The sequence below is a fragment of the Dendrobates tinctorius genome, unplaced genomic scaffold, assembly GCF_039654945.1.
Source record: "Dendrobates tinctorius isolate UK_male_01 unplaced genomic scaffold, ASM3965494v1 ptg000003l, whole genome shotgun sequence".
Taxonomy (NCBI): Eukaryota; Metazoa; Chordata; class Amphibia; order Anura; family Dendrobatidae; genus Dendrobates; species Dendrobates tinctorius.
Window position 1 is genome coordinate 99,534,235 of NW_027361671.1, and position 26,091 is coordinate 99,560,325.

At 45.6% G+C, this 26,091-nt stretch overlaps 1 protein-coding gene across 1 annotated transcript in view; it reads right to left on the reverse strand.

Moving 5' to 3' along the window:
- The window catches only part of ERP29 (endoplasmic reticulum protein 29), a 57,876-nt gene that overhangs the window by 24,529 nt on the left and 7,256 nt on the right, over positions 1 to 26,091 (reverse strand). The window contains exon 2 of the mRNA XM_073563738.1: positions 20,044 to 20,182. Coding sequence (XP_073419839.1) covers positions 20,044 to 20,182 — 139 coding nt within the window. The remainder of the gene's footprint in view (positions 1 to 20,043; positions 20,183 to 26,091) is intronic.

Here is a 26,091-nt window from a genome sequence, read left to right on the forward strand (position 1 = left end):
TCCGGTATCGGAATCGGCGATACCGATACTTTTTTTAAAGATCGGCCGATACCATCCGATACGATACTTTGAAGTATCGGACGGTATCGCTCAACTCTACTCATGAGGGAATATAAAACAATTCTTAAAGTGCTGGTGCAGCAAGCAGAAGTAGATAATATTAATGATATAATCTCACATATTAGAGCCTAATAGCATGTTAAGGGTATGTGCACACACAGTGAAATCTGCTGCGTTTCTGCAGCGGTTTTGGCTCTGCGGAAACGCAGCAGATTCTGCTGCGTTGTACAGTACCTTTATTTCCAATGGAAAAAAAAAAAGCTGTGCACATGCTGCGGATTTTTACGCGCAGTTTTGCTGCGGTTTACAATCCACAGCATGTCAATTGTTTGGTGCAGAAACGCTGCAGTTTTACACCTCATCCATTATGAGGTGTAAAACCGCAGGGCAAAACCGCAGATAAACCGCAGGAGTTTTGTCCTGCGGATTTACCTGCGGTTTTCTCTCCAAAATCCGCACACCCAAAAAACTACGTGTGCACATAGCCTTAATGAAGCCTGCAGCGACATTGTGCACAATGAAATAGATGAAACCCAGACATTGCTGGTTTTCCCATAGCTGATCTCCTCAGAAGGAAAAAATCCTTCCTAAAAATAAATGATGTGGGGGAGTGGCCTGGACATCATGTAGGGAGGACGTGGAGTGAGAGAGCTCCTGCCCGGATCCGACAATAAATCCTGATTACCGGCACTGCTGACGAGTCCCACTGACCTGGAGGGCTGCAATATCTCCCTGGGCGTTTAGACAGCGGAGGATCCTTGGGCCATGTCGAACCGCAGCAGTAAAAAAGATAAGGAGACGCCGGGGCGCGCCTCTGCTACATCCAGGATGGCACCAGCAAACAACAAGTCGGCTGGTAGTGGAGCGATGGGAGCTGCTGGCAGGCTGGAACGATATGCAAGGGTGCCTCCTGCTGCTGCTCGATCGCCCAGTGCACAGACTGAGGCAGACGCTGGATGCAGCATGGAGCTGGAGGATCATCTCTCCAGGGAGGGAACAGTGAGTAAACTGGGCCCCCCTTCAGCCCAACATGTGCAGACACAGGGGCCTGTGCTGGAGGAGGAAGGAGTGGGGGATGGGGAGCAGCCGGAGTCTGTGACTGCTGAGCCCACACTGGGAGAAATCCTCGCAGCAATTAACTCCTGCAATACCACACTGGCCACTCTAAGTAATCAAATGGAGATTGTCACCAAGGACATGGCCTGTATTAAACAAGAGCTGCGAGGGGTGACTGCCAGGGTGGGGGAACTGGAGGAGCGTGTTGGTGCGACGGAGGATAAATTGCCACCAATAACACGGGAGCTGGGAAAAGCCACGCAAAATATTACAATACTGCTGAACAAGGTGGATGATTTAGAGAACCGCTCCCGTAGAAGTAATCTGCGACTGGTGGGGGTTCCGGAGAGGACGGAGGGGACTGACTCACTTGGCTTTTTTGAAAAATGGCTAATGGACACCTTTGGTAAAGATGTTTTGTCCCCATTCTTTACTATTGAGAGAGCACACAGGGTCCCTACGCGTGCCCCCCCGCCGGGAGCACCCCCGCGTCCCATCTTGCTTAAGCTCCTACACTTTAAAGATAGAGATGCTATCCTGCGCAGATCCAGAGACATTAAGGAACTTGCTATTAATGGGAGGAAAGTCTCCATTTTCCCTGATTTTTCCCTGGAGGTGCAGCGTAAAAGGGCGCAATTTATTGAGATTAAAAACCGCCTACGTGACTTACAGGTGACATATTCCATGATGTACCCTGCTAGACTGCGGATTGATGTGAATGGAGAAACGCACTTTTTTGATACGGCGGGGACGGCGCTGTCCTGGCTGGATATTAATGAGAGGTCCATGAGGAGGAAGAATACTTGAAGTTCTCCCTTTTTTCGCCACCAGGTGTTGTTACTCCTTTTTGTCTAGGACGCTAAGCTGGTATAATTACTACTGTTCATTCCATTTCGGATTCAGGGCGGGAGCTGACCGGATTGCTGTGGACACTCGTTACAGTGACAAGCTGTGGACCCTTCTCCCTGCATGGACTCTGGGCGAGTTTTCTAGCCCTGATTCTCTCTATTTGAGAGAAATGTGCAAGTTACACTTGTGTTTGGGGGTAGGGGCGCTGTGCACTGGTGTGCAGTGCTCCCTCTCCCTCCTTTGTTTTTTTCGTTTGTTGTTGTATTCCCTAATTGTTCTGTGGGATGTGATGTGCGTCAGCCGTGTCGCCCAATTCATTGTACTGAGGGATGGTGGAGATTGCCTCTCTCCCTCGGGAGTGGAGTATGTTCCGATTTCTCATTTTTTAGTCTGCTCTTATGGCGATATCACTTAATATTGTAGCGTGGAATGTTAGGGGGCTCGGGGATGCAAATAAGAGATGTGCTATATTTACTAATATGCAGAAATTTCTCCCGGCTATCCTGTGTATGTCTGAGACCCACATGGTGAAAGATAATATTCATTGGCTAAGAAAGGGATGGGTTTCACATGAATATCATTCCACGTACTCGACCCATGCGCGGGGTGTCAGTGTGCTGGTGCACAGGTCCATCCCCTTCTCATGTACTAAATCAGTGGTTGACCCTGGGGGCAGATTTGTATGTTTGCTTTGCACGTTATACAATTTATTTTGGTTGCCATATACATCCCCCCGCCCTATTCAGTCGAACCAGTAAAAAGAATCTTGTCTATTTTGGGTTCCTTTCCCCCTGCGCCGACTCTTCTAATAGGAGATTTTAATACATATTTGCATCCCTATTTGGATAAGTTGCATTCGGGAAACATATCAGAGGATGCAGCCTCAACCTCATTTGCTAGAACGTTAGTGGAGCTGGGTATGGTAGATCTTTGGCGTGTCCAAAACCCCACAGCCAGACAGTTTTCCTGCTACTCTAGCTCCCACCACGCTATGTCACGGATAGACCTGGCCATTGGGAATACACTCATGACCCCATATGTACGAGGGGTGGCCTACCTGCCTAGAAGTGTATCTGATCACTCGCCGCTACATGTCACACTTTCATGGGGACACCCCCTCACCCTATCTAGACCTATCTGGAAGCTTAATCCCTTCTGGATCCAGCTTATAGGGGGATCTTTGCATGATGCCATTCTAGAATATTTTCAACTTGAGTACTCTGCATCATCACACATAGTCTGGGATTCCATGAAAGCCTATGTCAGGGGCTTATATATTAGAGAAATATGCACACGGAAAAGCCAAAATAGACGCTACACCCAGAGTCTGATCCAGGAGGTGTCTGTTGCGGAGGCTGCGGTGATACTCAACCCGACAGAGGAAACTAAAAAAGCTTTGGAGAAGGCACAGGGGTCGCTCAGGGAAAACCTCATGTCGGCGGCAGCAAATAAACGTTATTTCCTCAAACAAAAATATTTTATAGAGGGGGAGGGAGTAGGACATTTATTGGCCACGGTCATTAGAGCACAGGACGGATCTTCATATATCAATAGGCTAAAAACGGACTCGGGTGGTCCTGTGACAGACAGTGCGGACATAGTGAGTGAGATAAGGAGGTATTATATGCGACTATACACATCAGATTGCAGTCTCACGGAGACTGAGATTGAGCGGTACCTGGATGCTCTCTCTCTCCCTGCATTGGCTGATAGCGATAGGGATTCATTGGATCGGGACATCCTGTTGGAGGAGTTGGAGGAGGCGCTTGGTCAGATGCAAAATGAAAAGGCTCCAGGAATGGATGGCCTGCCTGGCGAGTTTTACAAAACCTATGCACCCTTACTGCTACCTAAGCTACTTAAGGTATTTGAAGAGGCTGAAAGGCAGAGGGTCCTCCCGCCATCTATGAGGGAAGCTTTGATAGTTTTAATATTAAAGCCCGGAAAGGATCCAGAGGTTCCGGATTCATATCGCCCGATTTCCCTATTATCAACAGATGTTAAATTATTGGCCAAGGTACTCGCCAATAGGATGTCCCGAGTTATCTCATCTGTTATACAGAAGGATCAGACGGGATTTATCCCAGGCAGAGCCACATCTATGAACCTTAGGAAACTATACTTGGGGATTCAACATAGTTCTGGGGAGTTGGGGGGAAGAGCAATTTTGTCCTTAGACGCCGCTAAGGCGTTCGATAGTTTGGAGTGGGGTTTTTTGTGGGCGGTACTTCGGAAAATGGGCTTTGGACACAGATTTATAAATTGGGTGAGGCTGTTGTATGGCTCGCCGGTGGCGAAGGTTGGGGCTAATGGCAGGGTCTCTGAGTCTTTTCCTCTTGGGAGAGGTACTAGACAGGGGTGCCCGCTCTCGCCCTTGCTATTTGCTACTGCGGTGGAGCCATTGGCAGTTGCAATTCGGAAGTCCAGAGAAATAATGGGATTCAAATGTGGAACTGTGGAGTTGAGGATATCATTGTACGCGGATGATTTACTTCTATATTTAGATAAGGTACATTCCTCGATTTTGCCGGCAATGGAGGTCATTCAAGAATTTGGGCTGAGGTCTGGTCTTCGGATTAATTGGTCCAAATCAGCTTTAATGCCGATAGACCCTCTCCCGGCGGATTTCTCAGATTTGCAGATACCGGTCCCTGTAGTTCGGAGGTTTAAGTATCTGGGTATAATTGTTAGTCCTGCCCCGAAGGATTTTCGGGCTCTGAATCTGGAGCCCCTGTTGCAGCGATTTAGAGCAAAAGTACATACTTGGTGTCGCCTGCCGTTGTCGAATATTGGTAGATCTAACTTAATCAAAATGGTAATGATGCCACAATTATTATATTTGATACATAATTCTCCGGTGTGGATCTGTAGGGACTTTTTTGCAAAAATAAATACATTATTCCGGGAATTAATTTGGAAGAAAAAACAGGCTAGGATTCGCTTGGAGATACTGTAGCGAGGGAAGGAGGAGGGAGGATTGGCGGTGCCAAACCCATTCATATACTTTATAGCCTCCCAGATGCAACATCTTAAGGGTTGGGGTAGAGACGGGGCGTGTGACAATGGTGGTGATATTGTGAGGGAAGGATCGGTATGGAAATATCCAGGGTGCCGGTTGGAGGTGGGAAGACGGCAGATAAATGGGGCACGATACCCCACGTTGGCTATGATTTTCAAGGTGTGGGATAGGGGTAAGTCTCTTTTGAAGATAAATGGGCCTACGGAGTTGTGGCCATTGTGGCGAAATCCGGATTTGCAAGAGATCAAAAAGCTGGTGGGGTTCGGAAGATGGGAAGATAAAGGGATTTATCTGGTGTCACAAATTTTGCAAAATAATACTCTTAAGAGTTTTGAACAATTGAGAACAGAATTTCACCTCCCGCACGTCTTCTTTTATCAGTACTTACAGCTAAGACATGCATTGGAAAAACAGAGAAGGACAAATCCGGTGATAGTGACACATAATCAAACACTACATATGCTACTTACATCTGAGTCTTCTAGGGGACTTATCTCTGAATTATATAAAAGATTATTACCTGCCCATCTGGAGACATATCCACTGACTGCTGCTAAGAATAAGTGGGAACGGGACGTTGGCCCCCTGACGGAGGACCAGTGGTCCGATATTCTAGAACAGGTCCCTAAAATGGCGGTTTCTGAGTGCCAGCGGCTTTCGCAAATATATCTCATTCACAGGGTATATAAAACACCCAGCTTATTATTTAAAATGGGACTTAGGCCCAATACACAATGTGTTAGGTGTGGGCAGGATGATGCCCACTTGATGCATGTTATGTGGGAGTGCGGGCACATTGGGGATTTCTGGAGGCAGACCCTGGGACTCATAGCCCAAGTATACCATATCACAATACGACCGTCACCTCGTCTATGTTTGTTGAATTTGTGGGAGGAGGGGGTTGACCCGGACTCTGCAGTGGCCCTGGGAATAGCACGCATCCTGTATCAGGCAAGAAAGATACTTGCATATCATTGGTTGGATCCTATGCCACCAACATTGTCAGAGCTTAAAAATAAACTAAATAATGTCATCAGATTGGAAAGGGGGGCTTATTTAAAAAGAAATGCATTAAGAAAGTTTTACAAAATTTGGCAGCCATGGATGGAGTCACCGGGTCTCCCCTCGGGCGCACTGGTACGGGATGCGATGTTGGACCAGTTGCTGTTGTGCTTGCGATGAGGGGATGCTTGGGGGGTGAAAATAAAGTCTAGTGCCCTTTGTGGCGAAGTAGATTTTGAGTGGCGCGGTGGGAGGGAGCTGGGGTGGATTGGACCTGATATCCGTGGGGGGCGGGGGGGGCGAAATATGATGCGGAGTGGCGCGGCTGGCGGGGATGGTTTTCCCGCTGAAATGAGGCACTGATGTATAATTTTGATTTTTGTTTATTTGTGGAGCCATGTTGTTTATAGGCTCAATTTTATGCAAATATCTGTGTTTTGAGATTTCTTCTTTTTATTTATTCTTACACAGGAAGAGTTTTACCCTTTAAATAATATTTGCTCTCAATGTAAATTTTACTAGCTATATAAGATGTCATATTCTTTCTGTATTGATTCCTGAATGTTTAATAAAAAAGATCTGATTCAAAAAAAAAAAAAAAATAAAAAAATAAATGATGTGGGTATAGAGAGGATCAAGTAAGGGAAGTACACCTCATGGCTAGAGAATTAAAGCAATGACATATTTACCAGAATGAAAGAATCACCCAGGGTCCCCCTTAACGAGCGTTTCGATGAATATCTTCCTCAGAAGGGGTCCTCTAGGGTTTCATCTATTTCATTGTGCATAATGTCGCTGCAGGCTTCAGTTAACATGCTATTAGGCTCTAATATGTGGGATTATATCATTAATATTATCTACTTCTGCTTGGTGCACCAGCACTTTAAGAATTGTTTTATATTCCCTCATGTGCTACATTATTGTACCAGTCATTTTATAGTTCTTATGTTTGTCACCCAGTGTCATGCTATTTTCCACTTTCTGTATGGTTTGCTGTTTCGTTTTAATTTTTGTGTTATTTAATAAAATTTGAATATTTTATATAATATCCTTGGAGGACCTTTTTCTCTATAGTGTTTATGCTTGGTTTCACAGTCCTCCGTGTTATAACCTCTCGTCTTTAATTACGCATATAGAGAGTAAGGGCCCCGTCACACATAGTGACTCACCAGCGATCCCGACAACGATATGACCTTGTCAGGATCGCTGGTGTGTCGCTACATGATCGCTGGTGAGCTGCCAAACAGGCAGATCTCAGCAGCGATCAGGACAGCGACACGCGGGTAACAAGCGACGCACGTCGCTTAGTTACCCGCAGTGTATGTTAAGATACCAGCGCGCTAGTGCAGGGAGCTGGTAACCAAGGTAAACATCGGGTTTCTAAGCGCCGTGCGGCGCTTAGAAACCCGATGTTTACCTTGGTTACCAGCTCCCTACACCAGCGCGCTGGTATCTTATGTACACATCGGGTTTCTAAGCACCGCACGGTGCTTAGAAACCCGATGTTTACCTTGGTTACCAGGCTCCAGCTCGCTGATCGCTGGTCTCCCACCTGCCACATGCAGCGTTGCGTGCTGGCAAGCGGGAGACCAACGATCAAAAAAACGTCCAGGGCTTTCGAGCACGATCAGCGATACCCGGCAGGTGGGCCGGACGCTGATAAGTGTCACACACTGCGATCTTGCTGGTGAGATCGCTGTTGCGTCACAAACCTTGTGACTCAGCAGCAATCTCGCTAGCGAGATCGCTGTGTGTGACGGAGGCTTAAGTACAAATAAACGTAATCTGACAAGTTTAGTAGCTAGTGGATCCAGTGAGTGATTCTCATGCACCAATGGTGGCTTCATACGGACTCTGTATAACCTCCCACAAGGTCCAAAATAATGAAAGTTCCAAAAATTCTAAGGCATCGTCTACCTCATTTTTGTATTTTTGCTATGTAAGTTTGAGGATGGAATAAAGCTATGTTTTATCACTATACAAATTCTGTGGTGCCTCGGAAGCTTTGGAACTTTCAAGTTTAGTAGTTTGATTAGGTTTTTCCCAGACTTTTCCTGTTGAGTTGAAGGAAGTAGTTACACCTTTGGCAAACACTCGAGCTGTCTACAACTGGCGCACTGCCATCACAGCTCTGTGCAGCTGACTCACATTTGATCTAGAGAGGTATAGAACAGCACAGTGAACTTCATAACACTAAATATACGTGGGGGAAATACCAATCTAATGTGTGAATGCCACAAGCTAGGATTTGGTTTTAGGTTTAAAGGGTACAAATAAAAACACGGGTATTACATACCTGGTAATGTGTTTTTTCATGAGACATGACGGCACCACGAGAGAGGGGATCCGCCCTACGAGGACAGGAAACCTTCAAGATAAAAAGGGGCAGCTCCTCTCTCCGCATCAGTTGTTTTACAGAGCACGAGAGGAACTCCGCAGGTTAGTTCACACATGAACAATACATATTTTACACTGCTAAATTTCCAACACCAAGGGAGTGTATAATACTAACGAAACACCCAACTAATGACGTGATAGGGCGGGAATATAAGGGTGCCGTCATGTCTCATGAAAAAACACATTACCAGGTATGTAATACCCGTGTTTTTCCATGGTACATGACGGCACCACGAGAGAGTTACAGAGATTTGTATTCTCTTTTAGGGGGGGATCACTGCCTGTAACACTCTTCTCCCAAATGTGAGATCAGAGGTGGCAGATAGGTCTAATCTGTAATGTCTGAAAAAGGTAGATGGAGAGGACCAAGTGGCCGCCTTACAGATTTGGTCGATGGAGGCGTCCGCTTTCTCCGCCCAGGACGTTGCCATGGCCCTCGTGGAGTGGGCTTTTAGGCCCTCTGGAACAGCCCTACCTGCACTACTATATGCTAGTATGATGGCCTCTCTCACCCATCTAGCTATAGTTTGCTTAGAGGCTTTAAGGCCTTTCCTTGCTCCTTGATACGAGACAAATAAGGCCCTCTGTTTCCTCCATGGTTTTGTCACCTCTAAATACTGTAGGATACATCTTCTAACGTCTAAGCAATGTAATTTCTCTTCCTTTTTGTTACCGGGGTTAGGACAAAAGGATGGCAAGATTATTTCCTGGGCTCTGTGGAATTTTGACACTACCTTAGGGAGGTATGCTGGATCTAATCTCAACACGACTCTATCGTCCATAACCTGAGTGTATGGTGGATCTGCTGATAGTGCGTGTAAGTCCCCAACCCTACGTGCCGATGTGAGCGCCACTAACAGGGCTGTTTTTAAAGTTACCACTTTATCTGATGTTGCGTCTATTGGTTCAAATGGACTTTCCGTTAGGGATGATAGGACTAAATTTAGATCCCAGGGAGGAGGTTTAGGAGATGGGACAGAGTCAGCTCTAGCACAGGCCCGGATAAATCTGACGACCCATCTATCGCTTGCCAGGTCATAATTAAATAATGCTGCCAGGGCTGAAACGTGTACTTTCAGGGTGCTGACTGCTAAGCCCAGGTCCAAACCCTTTTGTAGGAATTCTAGTACCGCCCTCACAGGCACTTCCCCCTCCTGTATTGGGCCTGAGGTGGACAAAAATTTTCTCCATATCCTCCCATATATTTTTGTGGTCACTGGCTTTCTGCTACTAATTAGGGTGGAAATCAATCTTGCTGAAAAGCCTTTCTTCTCTAACAGTGACCTTTCAAATTCCAGGCTGTCAAATGCAGCCTGGAATTCGGAGGATGATTGAAGGGACCCTGTGTTAGGAGGTCGTTAATGGAATGAGGCATATTGGAGGGAAGGCGTATAGGAGACCTGATGTCCATCTTATTCTGAAGGCGTCTACTGCCAGTGGCATGTCTGCTGGTCTTAGGGAGCAGAATTTTTGAACTTTCCTGTTGGTTTTTGAGGCGAAGAGATCTATTATGGGTTTTCCCCACCTCTGCACAATTTGCTGAAAAATTGACTCTTTTAGGCACCATTCTCCTTGCTTTAAGTGGTTCCTGCTCAGAAAGTCCGCCTTCAGGTTGTCCGCGCCTCGGATATGCAGGGCCGATAATGAAAGGAACTGATGTTCCGCCAGAGTCAATATTCTTTTCGCTATTTCCATCAAAGACCGAGAACGAGTGCCCCCTTGATGGTTTATGTATGCAACCGCCGTACGATTGTCTGATAGGACTTTCACATGATGTCCTCTTAGGTGTGTCAGTAATCTTTCCAGCGCTCTTTCGATGGCTAGTAGTTCCCACTCGTTTGAGGATAGATCTTTTTCCCCCCGCGCCCAAGGGTCTTGGAGCCACAGGGTGTCTAGATGGGCTCCCCAGCCCCAGGGACTGGCATCTGTCGTGACTACTCTGGAGGCTGCATATGTCCAGGGTACTCCCCTCGGAGAGGACTCTATCTGTAGCCACCACTTTAGCGACTGGAGTACAGGATCCGGGATGGTAAGCTTCTGTTCCAATTGCCCCTGAAGCGTCAGATCGTTTTGTAACACACACCACTGAAGTTCCCTTGTGTGAAGTTGGGCCCATTTTACCGCTGGTATGCAGGAGGTTAGGGACCCCAACACTGACATGGCTTTCCTCAGCGTCATTGTTGGCTTTCCTAACGTTGTTCTGATTAGGTTTTTGATTTTCTCTTCTTTCTCCTCTGGGAGGCGACACTCCTGCATTACCGAGTCTATTGTTAGGCCCAAAAAATTCTGGACCATCGTTGGCTCCAACCTGGATTTTTTGAAGTTCAGTTGCCAACCCAGAGTCTGAAGAGTCTCTATTACTGTCTTGACTTGTTCCTGACAGTGAGCGAAATCCTTCCCCACTATCAAGAAGTCGTCCAGATATGGTATTACTAGAGCATCTTTTTCTCTGAGATGTGCCGTGATCTCCGCAATTAACTTCGTAAAGACCCGGGGGGCTGTTGCTACCCCAAAGGGCAGAGCCTTGTATTGAAAATGATGCCACTGAGAGTTTATCTGGACTGCCACCCTGAGAAATTTGCGGTCTTGCTGCCGGATCGGGACATGATAGTAAGCGTCCTTGAGATCCAGGACCGACATGTAACACCGAGGGAAGAGGAGTTTCACCGTAGACCTTATCGTTTCCATTTTGAACGATGGGACTACTAGATACTTGTTGAGGCCTTTCAGGTTTACAATCGTCCTCCAGGAATCGTCTGGTTTCTTTATCAGAAATAGGGGGGAGTAAAAACCTTCCTTCTTTTCCCCTTCTGGAACTTCTTCCAGTACGCGCTTTTGTATAAGTGATAACACCTCCCCCTCCAAACTCTTTTGTCTTTCTTGGGATGATTGTACCGGAGTTTGGATGAATTTTTGTGGTGGCCAGTGGTGGAATTTTAACTCCAGACCTGACCCTACTATCTGTCGGATCCAGGTACTGGATGAGATCCTTTCCCAGGCTGGGAGGAAGTGAGAGAGCCTTCCCCCCACCTGAGAGGGACCGTCACTGGCCGAGTTTTTTGGCTTCTCTAGGGGGCTTACTAAAATAGAAGCCTCTCCCTCCTCTGTATCGTCTGTCAGAATTATTTCTGTCACGTTCTTTGAACTGTTGCCTTCTAAACTTTCGGCCCCTCTGAAAGGAGCGCCGAAAGGCCTGAAACGGTTGTTTCGGAAAATTCTTTTTTGTGTCACTCGCTTTTTCCAATACTTCATCCAGTGCTGGACCGAATAAGAAATTTCCCTCACATGGTAGAGAACAAAGCTTCAGTTTTGCTTGTGTGTCCCCCGGCCAGCACTTGAGCCATACCGCCCGCCGTCCTACATTTGTTAAGGCTGCTGATTTTGACGCTAGTCTGGCCGAATCTGCTGACGCCTCTGCAAGAAAGCCCGCCGCCGCTCTAATAGCCGGTAATGATTCCAGAATCATGTCCCTGGGAACTCCTTGTTCTAACTGATCTTCCAAGTTGTCTGTCCATATCTTTAGGGACCTAGCCACACAAGTGGCTGCGATGGCGGGTCTTAGTGCGCCAGCCGAGGTTTCCCAGGCTGATTTAAGGCAATTGTCTACCTTTCGGTCCAGTGGCTCTTTTAGGAACCCCAGGTCCTCAAAGGGTAGGGAAGATTTTCTGGCGACCTTTGATATCGCCACATCAATTTTGGGGGCCCTATCCCAGGACGAGGACGCTTCCTCCTCAAAGGGGTATCTCCTCTTTAGGGAATTCGTTATCTGGGACTTCCTTTCTGGCTTTTCCCATTCGCGTTTTATTAGTGCTTTTAGTTGCTCGTTAACAGGGAAGGCTTTACGTTTTTTCTTTTGCAATCCGCTGAACATGAGATCTTGGGCTGTCTTTTTTGTCTATTCTTCTACTAGTCCCATGGTAGATCTAACTGCTTTAATGAGCTCATCCTTAGTTTCTACTGGAAATGTATCTTCCCCGTCCGAGCTACTTCCTACATACTGAGACTTATTTGAGTCGTCCTCTGACTCTGTAGAGTCTTGCTGAGAGACCCCTGAGGGGCTTGCTCTCCTATTTTTCCTTTCTGTATCTACAGGTTGTAATGCTCTTACTGATTTTGAAACTTCTGTCTGAATTATGGTCCTCAGACTAGCCGAAAATGAGGGTGTCTCCTCCGCTATGGTTTTGTTAATGCATTCCTGGCACAACTTTTTGTTCCAGGCTGCCTCTGTGGGGTTTTTACATAAGGCACATTCCTTATTCTTCGACTTCCCTCTATATTTCTTAGGGACGTCCTATACTCCCCCCCGCCAATGTATATAAGAGGAGGAGGAGGAGAGGGAGAAAGAAAAGGAGAAAGAGAACAGATATTAGATAACTGGACTTTCTCGAAGTTCACTCACCACTCGGACGCTTCATAGAACGGGTACCGGATCTGGAGGTTGGCTGGTCCTTTCACTGTCTCCCAACGAGACTATGGACCCCTCTTTCCTGCGGTGACGACCCGCCCGTGCGCTGCCCGGGGCGGGGAAGAGTCTTGAGGAGATCATTTGCATATTCCCAGTGCCTTCTGGGATAAGTGAAGAGTCTCCGCGAGCTCAACGATCACTGGGTTTTGGCCGTTGCAGCTGAAAAGAGGAAATCGGAAAACCAGGGGAAGAGTCTTGAGGAGATCATTTGCATATTCCCAGTGCCTTCTGGGATAAGTGAAGAGTCTCCGCGAGCTCAACGATCACTGGGTTTTGGCCGTTGCAGCTGAAAAGAGGAAATCGGAAAACCAGGGGAAGAGTCTTGAGGAGATCATTTGCATATTCCCAGTGCCTTCTGGGATAAGTGAAGAGTCTCCGCGAGCTCAACGATCACTGGGTTTTGGCCGTTGCAGCTGAAAAGAGGAAATCGGAAAACCAGGGGAAGAGTCTTGAGGAGATCATTTGCATATTCCCAGTGCCTTCTGGGATAAGTGAAGAGTCTCCGCGAGCTCAACGATCACTGGGTTTTGGCCGTTGCAGCTGAAAAGAGGAAATCGGAAAACCAGGGGAAGAGTCTTGAGGAGATCATTTGCATATTCCCAGTGCCTTCTGGGATAAGTGAAGAGTCTCCGCGAGCTCAACGATCACTGGGTTTTGGCCGTTGCAGCTGAAAAGAGGAAATCGGAAAACCAGGGGAAGAGTCTTGAGGAGATCATTTGCATATTCCCAGTGCCTTCTGGGATAAGTGAAGAGTCTCCGCGAGCTCAACGATCACTGGGTTTTGGCCGTTGCAGCTGAAAAGAGGAAATCGGAAAACCAGGGGAAGAGTCTTGAGGAGATCATTTGCATATTCCCAGTGCCTTCTGGGATAAGTGAAGAGTCTCCGCGAGCTCAACGATCACTGGGTTTTGGCCGTTGCAGCTGAAAAGAGGAAATCGGAAAACCAGGGGAAGAGTCTTGAGGAGATCATTTGCATATTCCCAGTGCCTTCTGGGATAAGTGAAGAGTCTCCGCGAGCTCAACGATCACTGGGTTTTGGCCGTTGCAGCTGAAAAGAGGAAATCGGAAAAACCGCGCGCCTATCGGCGCGCGAATCTGGGCTCATCTTTCATCGTTTTTAAGAAATCTCAAGATGGAAGAGGCCAGGAGCCATTTGGTGAGCTGCATTTCTTGCTACATGTTCACAGACTTACCAGTGGAAAAGCCAAACTTCACATGCCACAAATGCAAGCTTGTGTCCCTGTTGGAGGAAAAGTTGCAAAATCTCGAAGAGAGGTTAGCTACGTTGAAGATCATTAAGGAAGGTGAAGAGTTCTTGGACAGAGCAGAATTATCTCTTCATGTTACAGAAAGAGAAGAAATTCGAAGTGCACCTGAAGAAACAGAGGAATGGAGACATGTGACCCAGAGAAGCAGGAGGATCATGAGGCAGTCAGCACCCATACTGCTCAGAAACCAGTACCAGGCTCTCACGCAGGAAAACAATGAAAAAATACATCAGGATAAGACTTTGCCAACAAGCAGCAACCTTGTACGCCTTCAGAGTCCTCCTGGATGGAGAAAGAAAAATGTTGTGAAGAAGAAACGGAGAGTGGTGGTCATGGGGGATTCCCTGTTGAGAGGAACTGAGGCCGCTATCTGCAGACCGGATATAACTTCAAGAGAAATGTGTTGTCTTCCAGGTGCAAAAATTAAAGATGTGTCTGACAGGATATCAGGACTCTTCAGACCTACAGATGACTACCCATTCCTGCTACTACATGTGGGGACAAATGACACTGCAAGAAACGACCTGGAAACCATCTGCAGAGACTTTGAAGACTTAGGCAAGAAAGTGAAAGAACTGGGAGCGCAGGTGGTCTTCTCTTCCATCCTCCCAGTGGATGGCCATGGAACAAGGAGGTGGAATAAGATTCTGCAGGTGAATAACTGGCTACGTCGATGGTGCCGTCAGCAACGATTTGGATTTCTGGATCACGGAGTGAACTACTTATACGATGGACTACTTGCTAGAGATGGGGTGCACCTTACGAAGACTGGAAAACATGTATTTGGAAGTCGCCTTGCTACACTTGTAAGGAGAGCTTTAAACTAGAACAACATGGGAAGGGAAGCAAAAGACCAGAAAAAGCCATACACCTGACAAATGCTATTGAGAACTCTGCTATTAGAAGTGGAAAGGAAGAACAAAGACGAAAGAATCTAATTAATAAAAATATTGGAGAAAGAGAAACCAATCACAAACTAAAATGTTTCTATACTAATGCACAAAGCATGGGCAACAAACAAGGAGAATTGGAACTACTAACACAGGAAAAGAAATATGATGTCATTGGAATCACTGAAACTTGGTGGGACAATACACATGATTGGAATACAAGACTAGAAGGATACAACTTATTTGCAAGAAACAGACTTGATAAACGAGGAGGGGGTGTCGCATTGTATGTTAGAAACGCGTATATCTGCACAGAGATTGAAGCTTCAGAGACTGGGAGTTCTGTGGAAACTGTTTGGGTAAGAATACAAGGACAGAACAATGGAAAGGACACCATTGTAGGCATTTACTACAGGCCGCCTGTGCAAGCTGAAGCTATGGATGAACTCTTTATGCATCAAATGGCCAAGTTCTCCAAAAAATATGACAGTTGTCATGGGAGATTTCAACTATCCAGACATTTGTTGGGAATCTCTCTCAGGCAAAACTAACAGGTCAAGGAAATTCTTATCCTCTCTTGCTGACAACTTTATCTTCCAAAAGGTAAGGGAGAAAACAAGGGGAACTGCTACCTTGGATCTAATCCTTATAAACAGAGAGGAAATGGTTGAGGAGGTAAAAGTGGCTGGGACCCTAGGAGGTAGCGACCATGCTATTTTAGAATTTTGGATAACTAGAGGCGGAAGACCTGTGAAGACTCAGACATCAAGGTTAGATTTCAGAAAGGCAGATTTTAAGGGATTCAGAAAGAGAATTGGAGGGATCCAATGGCTGGATATCCTTAAAGACAAAAATGTCCAGGAAGGATGGGAAATCTTGAAAAATGAAATTCTCAAAGCACAGTTGTTAACAATTCCGAAAAGAGGGAAGAATAGGAAGCAGTTAAGGAAACCAGGATGGATGAACACAGAACTTAAGCACATGCTAAAAAGGAAGAAAAAAATGTTTATAAAATGGAAAGAGGGAGGCATATCTAAAGAAGAATATAATGCTGTCTGCAGAACCTGCAGGGCACAAATCAGATTATCTAAAGCTGAAAATGAATTGAGGCTTGCAAGAGATGTCAAAAGCAATAATAAAGGATTTTGGGGATATGTCAAAAGTAAAAGAAAAGTCAAAGATGCTATAGGATTTTTACAGGATGAAAATGATGAAATGGTAAGACAGGATGTTGAGAAGGCTGAACTTTTAAATTCCTATTTTGCATCTGTTTTCTCTCAGAAAGGAAATGTAACATCAACTGTTATTCACTGTCCTATTAAGGGAATAGAAGAATCCAGGATATCTATAAACAGAAAGATAGTGAGGAAACACTTAGCTAGCCTAAATGAATTCAAGTCTCCAGGTCCAGATGAATTACACCCCAGAGTACTGAAGGAGATAGCAGAAGAAATTTTTGAACCCCTCTCTATAATCTTTGAAAATTCTTGGAGAACAGGAGAAGTGCCAGAAGACTGGAGAAGAGCAAATGTTGTTCCTATCTTCAAAAAGGGGAAGAAGGTGGACCCAGGTAACTATAGGCCGGTGAGTCTGACTTCTATACCAGGAAAGATCTTTGAACAAATTATTAAACAACATGTATGTCAATACCTGGATAAGAATGAAGTGATTAAACAGAGTCAGCATGGGTTTGTAACTAATAAGTCATGTCAGACTAACTTAATTTCCTTCTATGACGGTATCACTGATTGGGTGGATCAAGGAAATGCTGTAGATATAGTATATCTTGACTTCAGCAAAGCATTTGACAAAGTCTCTCATACAATCCTTATTGAAAAAATGATTAAGTATGGAATGGACAAGGCAACTGTTAGGTGGATTCATAACTGGCTTAGTGATCGGACCCAAAGAGTGGTCGTAAATGGCTGCACATCCAGTTGGAAGAATGTCTCAAGTGGGGTACCACAGGGCTCTGTCCTGGGCCCTGTATTGTTCAACATCTTTATCAACGATTTAGATGAAGGAATTGAGGGTAAACTGATTAAATTTGCTGATGACACAAAGCTAGGAGGGATAGCTAATACTAGAGAAGAGAGAGAGAGGATTCAAAAAGATTTAAATAAACTGGAGAAGTGGGCAGCAACTAACAGAATGGTTTTTAACAGGGAGAAATGCAAAGTACTACATCTGGGCAATAAAAATGGAAAAAACATATATAGAATGGGAGGAATAGGGCTAAGTGACAGCACATGTGAAAAAGACTTGGGTATACTAATAGATCACAGACTGAATATGAGTCAACAGTGTGATGCAGCAGCAAAAAAGGCAAATGCAATTCTAGGATGTATTAACAGAAGCATACAGTCTAGATCACGTGAAGTCATTATTTCCCTCTACTCCTCTTTGGTCAGACCTCATCTGGAATATTGTGTCCAGTTTTGGGCACCACATTTTAAAAAAGACATCAACAAACTGGAGCAAGTTCAGAAAAGAGCGACCAGAATGGTGACCGGTCTGCAAACCCTGTCTTATGAGGAAAGGTTGCAGGATTTGGGAATGTTTAGTTTGCAAAAGAGAAGACTGAGAGGAGACTTAATAGCTGTCTACAAATATCTAAAGGGCTGTCACATTGTAGAAGGATCAACTTTATTCTCATTTGCACAAGGAAAGACTAGAAGCAATGGGATGAAACTGAATGGGAGGAGACACAGATTAGATATTAGAAAAAACTTTTTGACAGTTAGAGTGATCAATGAGTGGAACAGGCTGCCACGAGAAGTGGTGAGTTCTCCTTCAATGGAAGTCTTCAAACAGAGGCTGGACAGACATCTGACTGGGATGATTTAGCGAATCCTGCTTTGAGCAGGGGGTTGGACCAGATGGCCCAGGAGGTCCCTTCCAACTCTACGATTCTATGATTCTATGCCCGAGTGGCTCACACTACTGCTGCGGCGTGTCTTTGCTTTCTCCTCTGAGCACGACCGCCTCTCCTTTGCTTCCTGGCGCGGTTGCACATGCTCTGGCGAAGGGCTCTCCATTATGCTGCAAGCAGTCACTACCACTCCAAATTGGTGCTGTGACGCCTGCTCGCCTTTTCTGGCGATCTTAAATAGCACCTTTTTTTTTTTTTTTTTTTTTTTTTTTTTAGACCAACTGGTCTTGCACCTGCTGCGCCTCTGTGTGGACGTGCGTGCGCGCGCATGCGTGCTCCGTGCCCCTCCCGGGACCGTGCACACCTTCTGCTTCTCCCAGGCCCCGTGGTGTCGTGCGCGCCGCTCTACTTCCGGGTCGCCGCACCACTTCCGGTTCGTCGGCCATGATGCGCGCTCTCAGTGCGCGCGCCTCCCGGTGCGGCCCGGCCGAGTGAGCGTCTGCATTTCGGGACCCCCGGACACCTCTTACCTGTATGGTGGACCCCATCTCCCTGCTCTGGCGCAGGTATGTGCGGAACGACCTCCGCTGCGGGGTCCGGTGTCTGGTGCTCACAGGGAGGGTACACAATCTGTGGCCTCCGAGGAGCTCTTCTGCCCGGGCACTGATGTGCCTCCCGGGCTGCATGGCCACTATATGTCAACAGGGAGGGACACTATCAGTGGCCTCCCTGGACCTCCTCGCTGACCTCCATTCGCCTGGGTATGTGCCCGGCTGTGGCCATGCTCTCGCTCAGGGGGGGCATAGGTGTATATGGCCCCCGAGGCGACTACCGGTACCCGGTGTCGGGTGTAGCAGACCCATGCCTGCCACTAATCACCCGACCCAGGCCCAGGCATCCTCTTCTTTCTTCCATCAAGAGGTTTTCATCTTGAGGGTTCCCCATCGAGGACAGGAAACCAACTGATGCGGAGAGAGGAGCCGCCCCTTTTTATCTTGAAGGTTTCCTGTCCTCGTAGGGCGGATCCCCTCTCTCGTGGTGCCGTCATGTACCATGGAAAAAATATGTTAAAACACCTTTTCTTAGAATGAAGTCTTGTACTACTGCTCTAGTATTTCTTCTGGAAATGTATGAATGGGCAACTCGGTATTTTCATTCCTTTCTATAAAGGCTTGTCAGAGAAAGCAGGTACAGGTTCTTAAAACAGAACTGTACTTTCGAGAAACTTTGCATAAATCAATAGAAAAAGGAGATAAGAAACTTTGTAATGTATCTTATCAGAGAAATCAGCTTCCTCACTCACTTATCAGAACCTTCTTCCCCGCCCCAGACTCCTGAACTTGTCATCCACTGTGAAAAAGCAGCTCAAACCCGTTTTGACTGCAGGTGTAATGTGACACAGCCCATTATCCTCTACAGAGAGGAGAACAAGTAGAAGAGAGAGGCAAGGTAGGGAACGGATAAAAAAAAAAAACATCGTGCAGAGCTTTGCAACAAGTCTTTTCCCTCACATCAGAGCTGATGCAGATCAAGACAGTTTAGCTCTGCTATAAAATGATAAAAACTGAATGAAGAGCAGGCTTTCCCCTATCTTTGCTGTGTATGGGAGACATCACTGCAGCACGTCTCCTCCTCTCAGATACCAGTAGATTGCAAATTACAGCTAGAGCATGCATAGGGGAAAACTGGTGAGAATGCATGATATAAGTCACAAATTGGCGAGAAATGTTTGTTCTTCAGCACACCTTACTTTGAAAAGTTACTTAAAAACATAGTTACACCTTAAACAAGATGATAGGATATGAATGCAGACAGTCTGCAATATCAGACTGTATAGTGACAAAGCCTCTTGACAAAGGAAATAAAAAAATCAAATCTCAATGTATTCATACATTTCTGGGAGGAATAACAAAGGAATCACTCCATGTAGAGATGTAAGAAAAGATACTTGAAACTCAGTTATGTACCAGATGCTTTCTGTATTAATTTTGCTTTCAAAGATGCTGAACACTGGTCAGCAGTCCTGTGATATAATTTACTATGCCGGCTGCTCAAGTAGTAGTTGTATTTTCTTTACTATAAGATAAATGCATATATGAATGAAAACATACATCAAGTGAATGTCATTTTAAACTACAGAACAATAATTGGAAACATTGAGCTACCTGAGATCCCGACGTCAGCCACCAGAAGCTCTTTACTAGAAGATGAACTTTCTGCTAATTGTTTGAACTCGTCCTGCTTTTCTCCATATGGATACTGAGTATCAAACTTTACCAACACAAACTTCATCTTTGGAATGACCTGGAGTGGAAGACAAAAGGACATGCTTTATGGCTATACTTATAAAATTCAATTTTTAAATGGAACTATTACACATATGTTAAAATCAAAATTATCTTCTTAAAATAAGTCATCAAGTGTTAAAGAATATTCCCAACTATACAAGCAACTAAGTCTCCCATGCAAATAAAAAAAATTTCTACACCTCTTATTTATTCTTAAAGAAACCCTCCAATTAAATCTGGGTATATGTGAATGTAGTGTATTGTCAGTGTTACTATACCCATCTACTGCCGCCTTCTCCGGTATACAGCTCCTTTCTGCTCCTCTTCTGCATAACATCACCAGGGGTGGATTAAGAGTAGCCAGGGCCCCGGGCAGTCTAGAAGGTGCACCCCCCCCATCCAGGTACCCTATGTATCACGTGACATGTCACCCTTTGATAGATCATGTGATATGTCATGCGAGTAGCACATTGGTGCTCATCTGTAGATATAAAATGACAGAATTTTTCCCTTATGTACAGCACTATACATAACATAGCACTATATAAAATAGAGCAGGGGTGGGAGATTAATCCTCCCAAGGGGCCATATGAAAGACCGTGACTGTTCAGGAAGCCAAACTTAATTACGTTCAATATTAATAGATGAATTATAATTATGTTTTTCTATTAATTGTATCACTTAATGAGCAGAATTAAAGCGAGCCTGTCAGCAGGATTGTGCACAGTAACTTACAGACAGTGTCAGGTCGGCGCCGTTATACTGATTAAAATGATACCTTGGTTGATGATATCCATCTTGTGGTTGTTGTTTAATCTGTATTTGTAGTTTTCAGTTAATGAGATTCTTGTGCTCCGGGGTGGGGCTGTGAGAGGGTCTTTTTTGGTGCTTTGTTCTCATAGTCGTCCTTAATAACAGGTCACTGAACCTTCAGTGACCTGCCACCTATTTTAAATACTGCGTATTGTGGTATTTAAAAAAAAAAAAAAGTAACTACAGCAAAATGGCGGCGCATGCGCAGTAGCATGCTACTATGCTTGCGCTGCCAACATTTTGTTGAAGGTAAAAAAATTTGTCTGGAACAAAATGGCAGCGGCGGCGCAAGCGCATTAGCATTGATTGCCGATGTTACTGCAGCCAAATGTTTTTTTCCTCCAACAAATTGGTGTAGTAAAATTTTTTCTTTTAAATACCACAATATGAAGTGCAGAAATGCAGTATTTAAAACAGGAGGCAGGTCTCTGAAGGTTCAGTGACCTGTCATAATCCCATAAGGATGAATATAATAGAACAGAGCACCAAAAAAAAGATCATTTTAATCAGTATAATGGCGCCAACCTGACAATGCCTGTAGTTTACTTAGCAAAATCCTGATGACAGGTTCACTTTAAGTATGCTGACATACCCCTATATACAGTATACGCGCGCACATAGCCTCCCTATATACAATACTAGCGGAAGAGCCCGGCGCTGCCCGGGCATAGTAACTAACTGTGGTTAGTTATAGCAAATTATAATTATCCTCCATCCCATAGTCCCGTGCCCATATACCCATCATACATATCCACGATCCCATAGGCCCGTGCCCATATACCCATCATACATATCCTCCATCCCATAGTCGAGTGCCCATATACCCATCACACATCCTCCATCCCATAGTCCCATGCCCATATACCCATCACACATCCTCCATCCCATAGTCCCATGCCCATATACCCATCATACATATTCGCCATCCCATAGTCGAGTGCCCATATACCTATCACACATCCTTCATCTCATAGTCCCATGCCCATATACCCATCATACATATCCTCCATCCCAGTCCCGTGCCCATATACCCATCATACATATCCGCCATCCCATAGTCCCGTGCCCATATACCCGTCATACAAATCCTCCATCCCATAGTCCAGTGCCCATATACCCATCACACATCCTCCATCCCATAGTCCCGAGCCCATATACCCGTCATACATATCCTCCATCCCATAGTCCAATGCCCATACACCCATCACACATCCTCCTTCCCATAGTCAGCCATTATGACATCATAATGAGCGGCGGGGCTTGCAACCTATGATGACATCAGCGTCGCCATGGCAACCATTATGACATCATAATGAGGGGCAGGGCTTGATAGGGGCAAAATTGTTTGGTGAATTGGAACGCGCGGGTTTAAAATTTCGCCTCACAACATAGCTTAGGACACTCTCGGGGTCCAGACGTGTGACTGTGCCAAATTTTGTGGCTGTAGCTGCGACGGTGCGGATGCCTATCCCGGACATACACACACACATACATACACTCTTGAGCTTTATATATTAGATGAGCTGCCATATAGCCGTACATACAGTACGAGTCCACACACAGCTGCTTACATACAGTATGAGCTGTCAGATAGCCAGCAATATACAGTATGAGCCTTCACATAGCTGCCTACATACAGCATGAGCACCCACATAGCCCCCTATATACAGTATGAGCCTTCACATAGCACCCTATATACAGTATAATCCCTCACATAGTGCCGTATATACAATATGCGCCCCCACATAGCTTTACATATACTGTATGAGCCCCCACACAGACCCTATATACTGTATGACCCTGCAAATAGGTATTGTGGATATAGTATGAGCCCCATATAGTCCACTATAAACAGTATAAGCCCCTATATACAGTATGAGCCCCACATAACTCCCTATATGCAAGATGACCACCCACATAGCAACCTACAGTATGAGCCCTCACATAGCTACACATCTCATACACATATTACTCCGGTTCCCCAGTCACTCTGCTATGGTCCCCGAGGCTCCACTTTTACTTGTCATCAGCGAGTACATGTTGGCGTTTACGGCATGACATCATCGTGCTGGCACAGCAGAGGAGATGGGAGCTCTCCTAGCTGTGCTGCTATTCGGAACCAGTAAAGCTTCTTGCCAGGATATTTGCACCACTGATGGAGGCACACAAAACATTATAATTATTATTATTATTATTATTATTTATTGTTATAGCGCCATTTATTCCATGGCGCTTTACATGTGAGGGGGGTATACATAAAAACAAGTACAATAATCTTAAACAATACAAGTCATAACTGGTACAGGAGGAGAGAGGACCCTGCCCGCGAGGGCTCACAATCTTCAATGAGCGCAATCTGGCCAAGGGCCCCCCAGAGCCTCGGCAGTAGCCCAGATTGACCTCATTATAATTCAACTATGGACATCCCCACTCTTCAGACTTTCTGGGTGACGATAAACTCTACAATGTACCATATATAATCAAGTATAAGCAGAGTTTTTCAGCACATTTTTTATGCTGAAAAAGCCCCCCTCGGCTTAAACTTGAGTGAGGGTCCGACATGACGGAGGGGGAGCTGCAGAGGTGGAGCAGCAGCTAACAGGAGGCAGGAGCCAGCTGCTGTGGCTAAAGCCTGTGCCTACTCGCAGTGAGAAAAAAAAAAAGTCATGTAAGTGCTTCTTTAAAGCAAACCTGTCTGCATGATTGTGCTTAGTAACCCACAGACAGGTTGGCGCCGCTATACTGATTAAAATGATATCAGGATTAATGAAATCCATCCAAAATGGCGCTGCCAGCAGCGCTTGCGCAACTAGCATCTATCTCCAATTTGCTGAAGTTACCATAATTTTTTCTTTCTTAGCCGACAATATTATATGCATTATGTAAAATAGGGGGTAGGTCACTGAAGAATCAGTGACTTGTCATAAGCCCATAATCATGCATATGTAAAGACCCCCCCACCACCACCACTGGGTGCTCATTAACTGAAAACTGCAAGTATAGATTAAACAACCACAAGACGGATTTCATCAACCCAGGTATCATTTTAATCAGTATAACTGTGCCGACCTGACACTACCTGTAGTTTACTGAGCACAATCCTGGTGACAGGTTCGCTTTCAGTACCTCTGTGGAAAAAAGAATACATGATGCCTGGGAATTCAGGTTTTGCAGCCCATTCAATCTATTATTCTACTTACTGATTGTTTTCATTTCCATGGGTAGCAAGAAGGCACATTTGAGATTATGTTAGAGGCTGAGTTTTGGTTGTGTAGCCTTTGTCTGTCAGACCGGAGTAGCAGATAGCAGAGCTACGCCGGTCTGTCTGCGCCGCTCTGCCTCCACCTCCCGCCCTGCCTGCAGTGCACGCTGGTATCTAGGGTAAACATCGGGTTTCTAAGGGCCCCGCAGCCCTTAGAAACCCGATGTTTACGTTGGTAACCAGTGTGCTTGCTGGTCCTGATTGCTGGAGGGGCTGTCTTAAGGGCCCGTTACACATAGCGATATCGCTAGCAATATCGCTATAACATCACTGGTTTTGTGACGCAGCATCGATATTGCTAGCAATATCGCTATGTGTGATACTTACCTCCAACCGGCTCCCCCGCTGGTTATTGCTGATCGCGCGAGAACGTCCTGGACCGTTTCTTGTCGTCAGCTTCCTCCTGTGGAGACGAGCGACGCGCGGACAGGAGGACGTCTTCATCGCCTCGTCTGACAGGTAAGTAGCGACCCCTGCTATGTCGCTGGTGAGATCTGCCTGTTTGGCAGCTCACTAGCGACCACTTAGCGATGCACCAGCGATCCTGACCGGGTCGTATCGTTGTTGGGATCGCTGGTGCATCGCTAAGTGTAACGGTACCCTATTTGACAGCTCACCAGCGATCAGCTAACAATGTCCCAGCGATCCCATCCACGTCGGATCGTTGGTGGGATCGCTGTGACATCGTTATGTGTAACGGTACCCTTAGACGATCTCAGATCAATCACTTCTATGACAATTGGTGGTGACTTACTGACCTGTCTAGACAGGCTGACCAGAATTCCATGTCCACAGAATGATTCCTAATACGATTGTTCTGTGCCCATCATTATCATGTTATCAGCACATCTCTTGTTTACCCAGGACAATGGTCTGCTTAGAATCATGATTTTTGAGACACAATAAATATCAACAAACCCAACAAACAAGAATTTTACTTGTTTTGCTGGTGATTGTCATCCTGTTTAAATAAGCCGATAATAGGGGACGAGTGCTCCTACCGGTTCAGCTTCAACCAAATGTAGACAATGCAATCATCACTGCTATCATTAAAGACATCATTCCTGAAAAGCAAGACATGTTAATGGCACTCAAAAAATCATACAAACCAGAACATGTGTTGGCATAACTTATCAACATAATATTAATGTCCAGTTAACTTTGCTGATCTAAGCAGCTTAAAGAGAACCGTCATGTTAAACACATAAGCCTTCATTCATCATTGCGTATAAGTAATTTTCCTTTTTATTCTTGTGGTGTTAGTTGCTGTTTTTGGCGCTAAATTAATCAAAATGGCAAGTGAAATTCTTGAATTTGGAGCAAATTTTAAAAAATGGCTTTTTTCCTGTCTTCAACTCCTTTTTCACTTGCAAAAACTGGATGGACTGGTGTAGGATTTGCGGTGTAAGGTACACCACCATAGGCGAATTATAATGAGGGCAATTTGGCGTACCACCTGGGGCCCGAGCTTTCCTGGCGCTGCCAACGATGCAGAATGGCAGCACAGCTCCAAGGGAGCTCCCGTCACCTCTGCTGTAACGTGTCATTACTCTAGCATGTCTGAGCTGGTCAGTAGAAGTAGAGCCTCGGGGACCAGAGCAGAGCGCCAGAGGAACAGGAGCGAGGGGAGTATGTCTTATTTTTTTTTAATTAATATGTGTATGGGATGTGCAGACTGGTATTGTACGTAGGAGGCTATATGGGGGCTCACACTGTATACAGGAGGATGTGTGAGGGCTCATACTGTATGCAGGAGGCTATATGTGGACTCACTGTATACAGGAGGCTATGTGGGGCTCATACTGTATATAGGGGCTATGTGTAGGCTCACACTGTGTATAGGAAGCTAT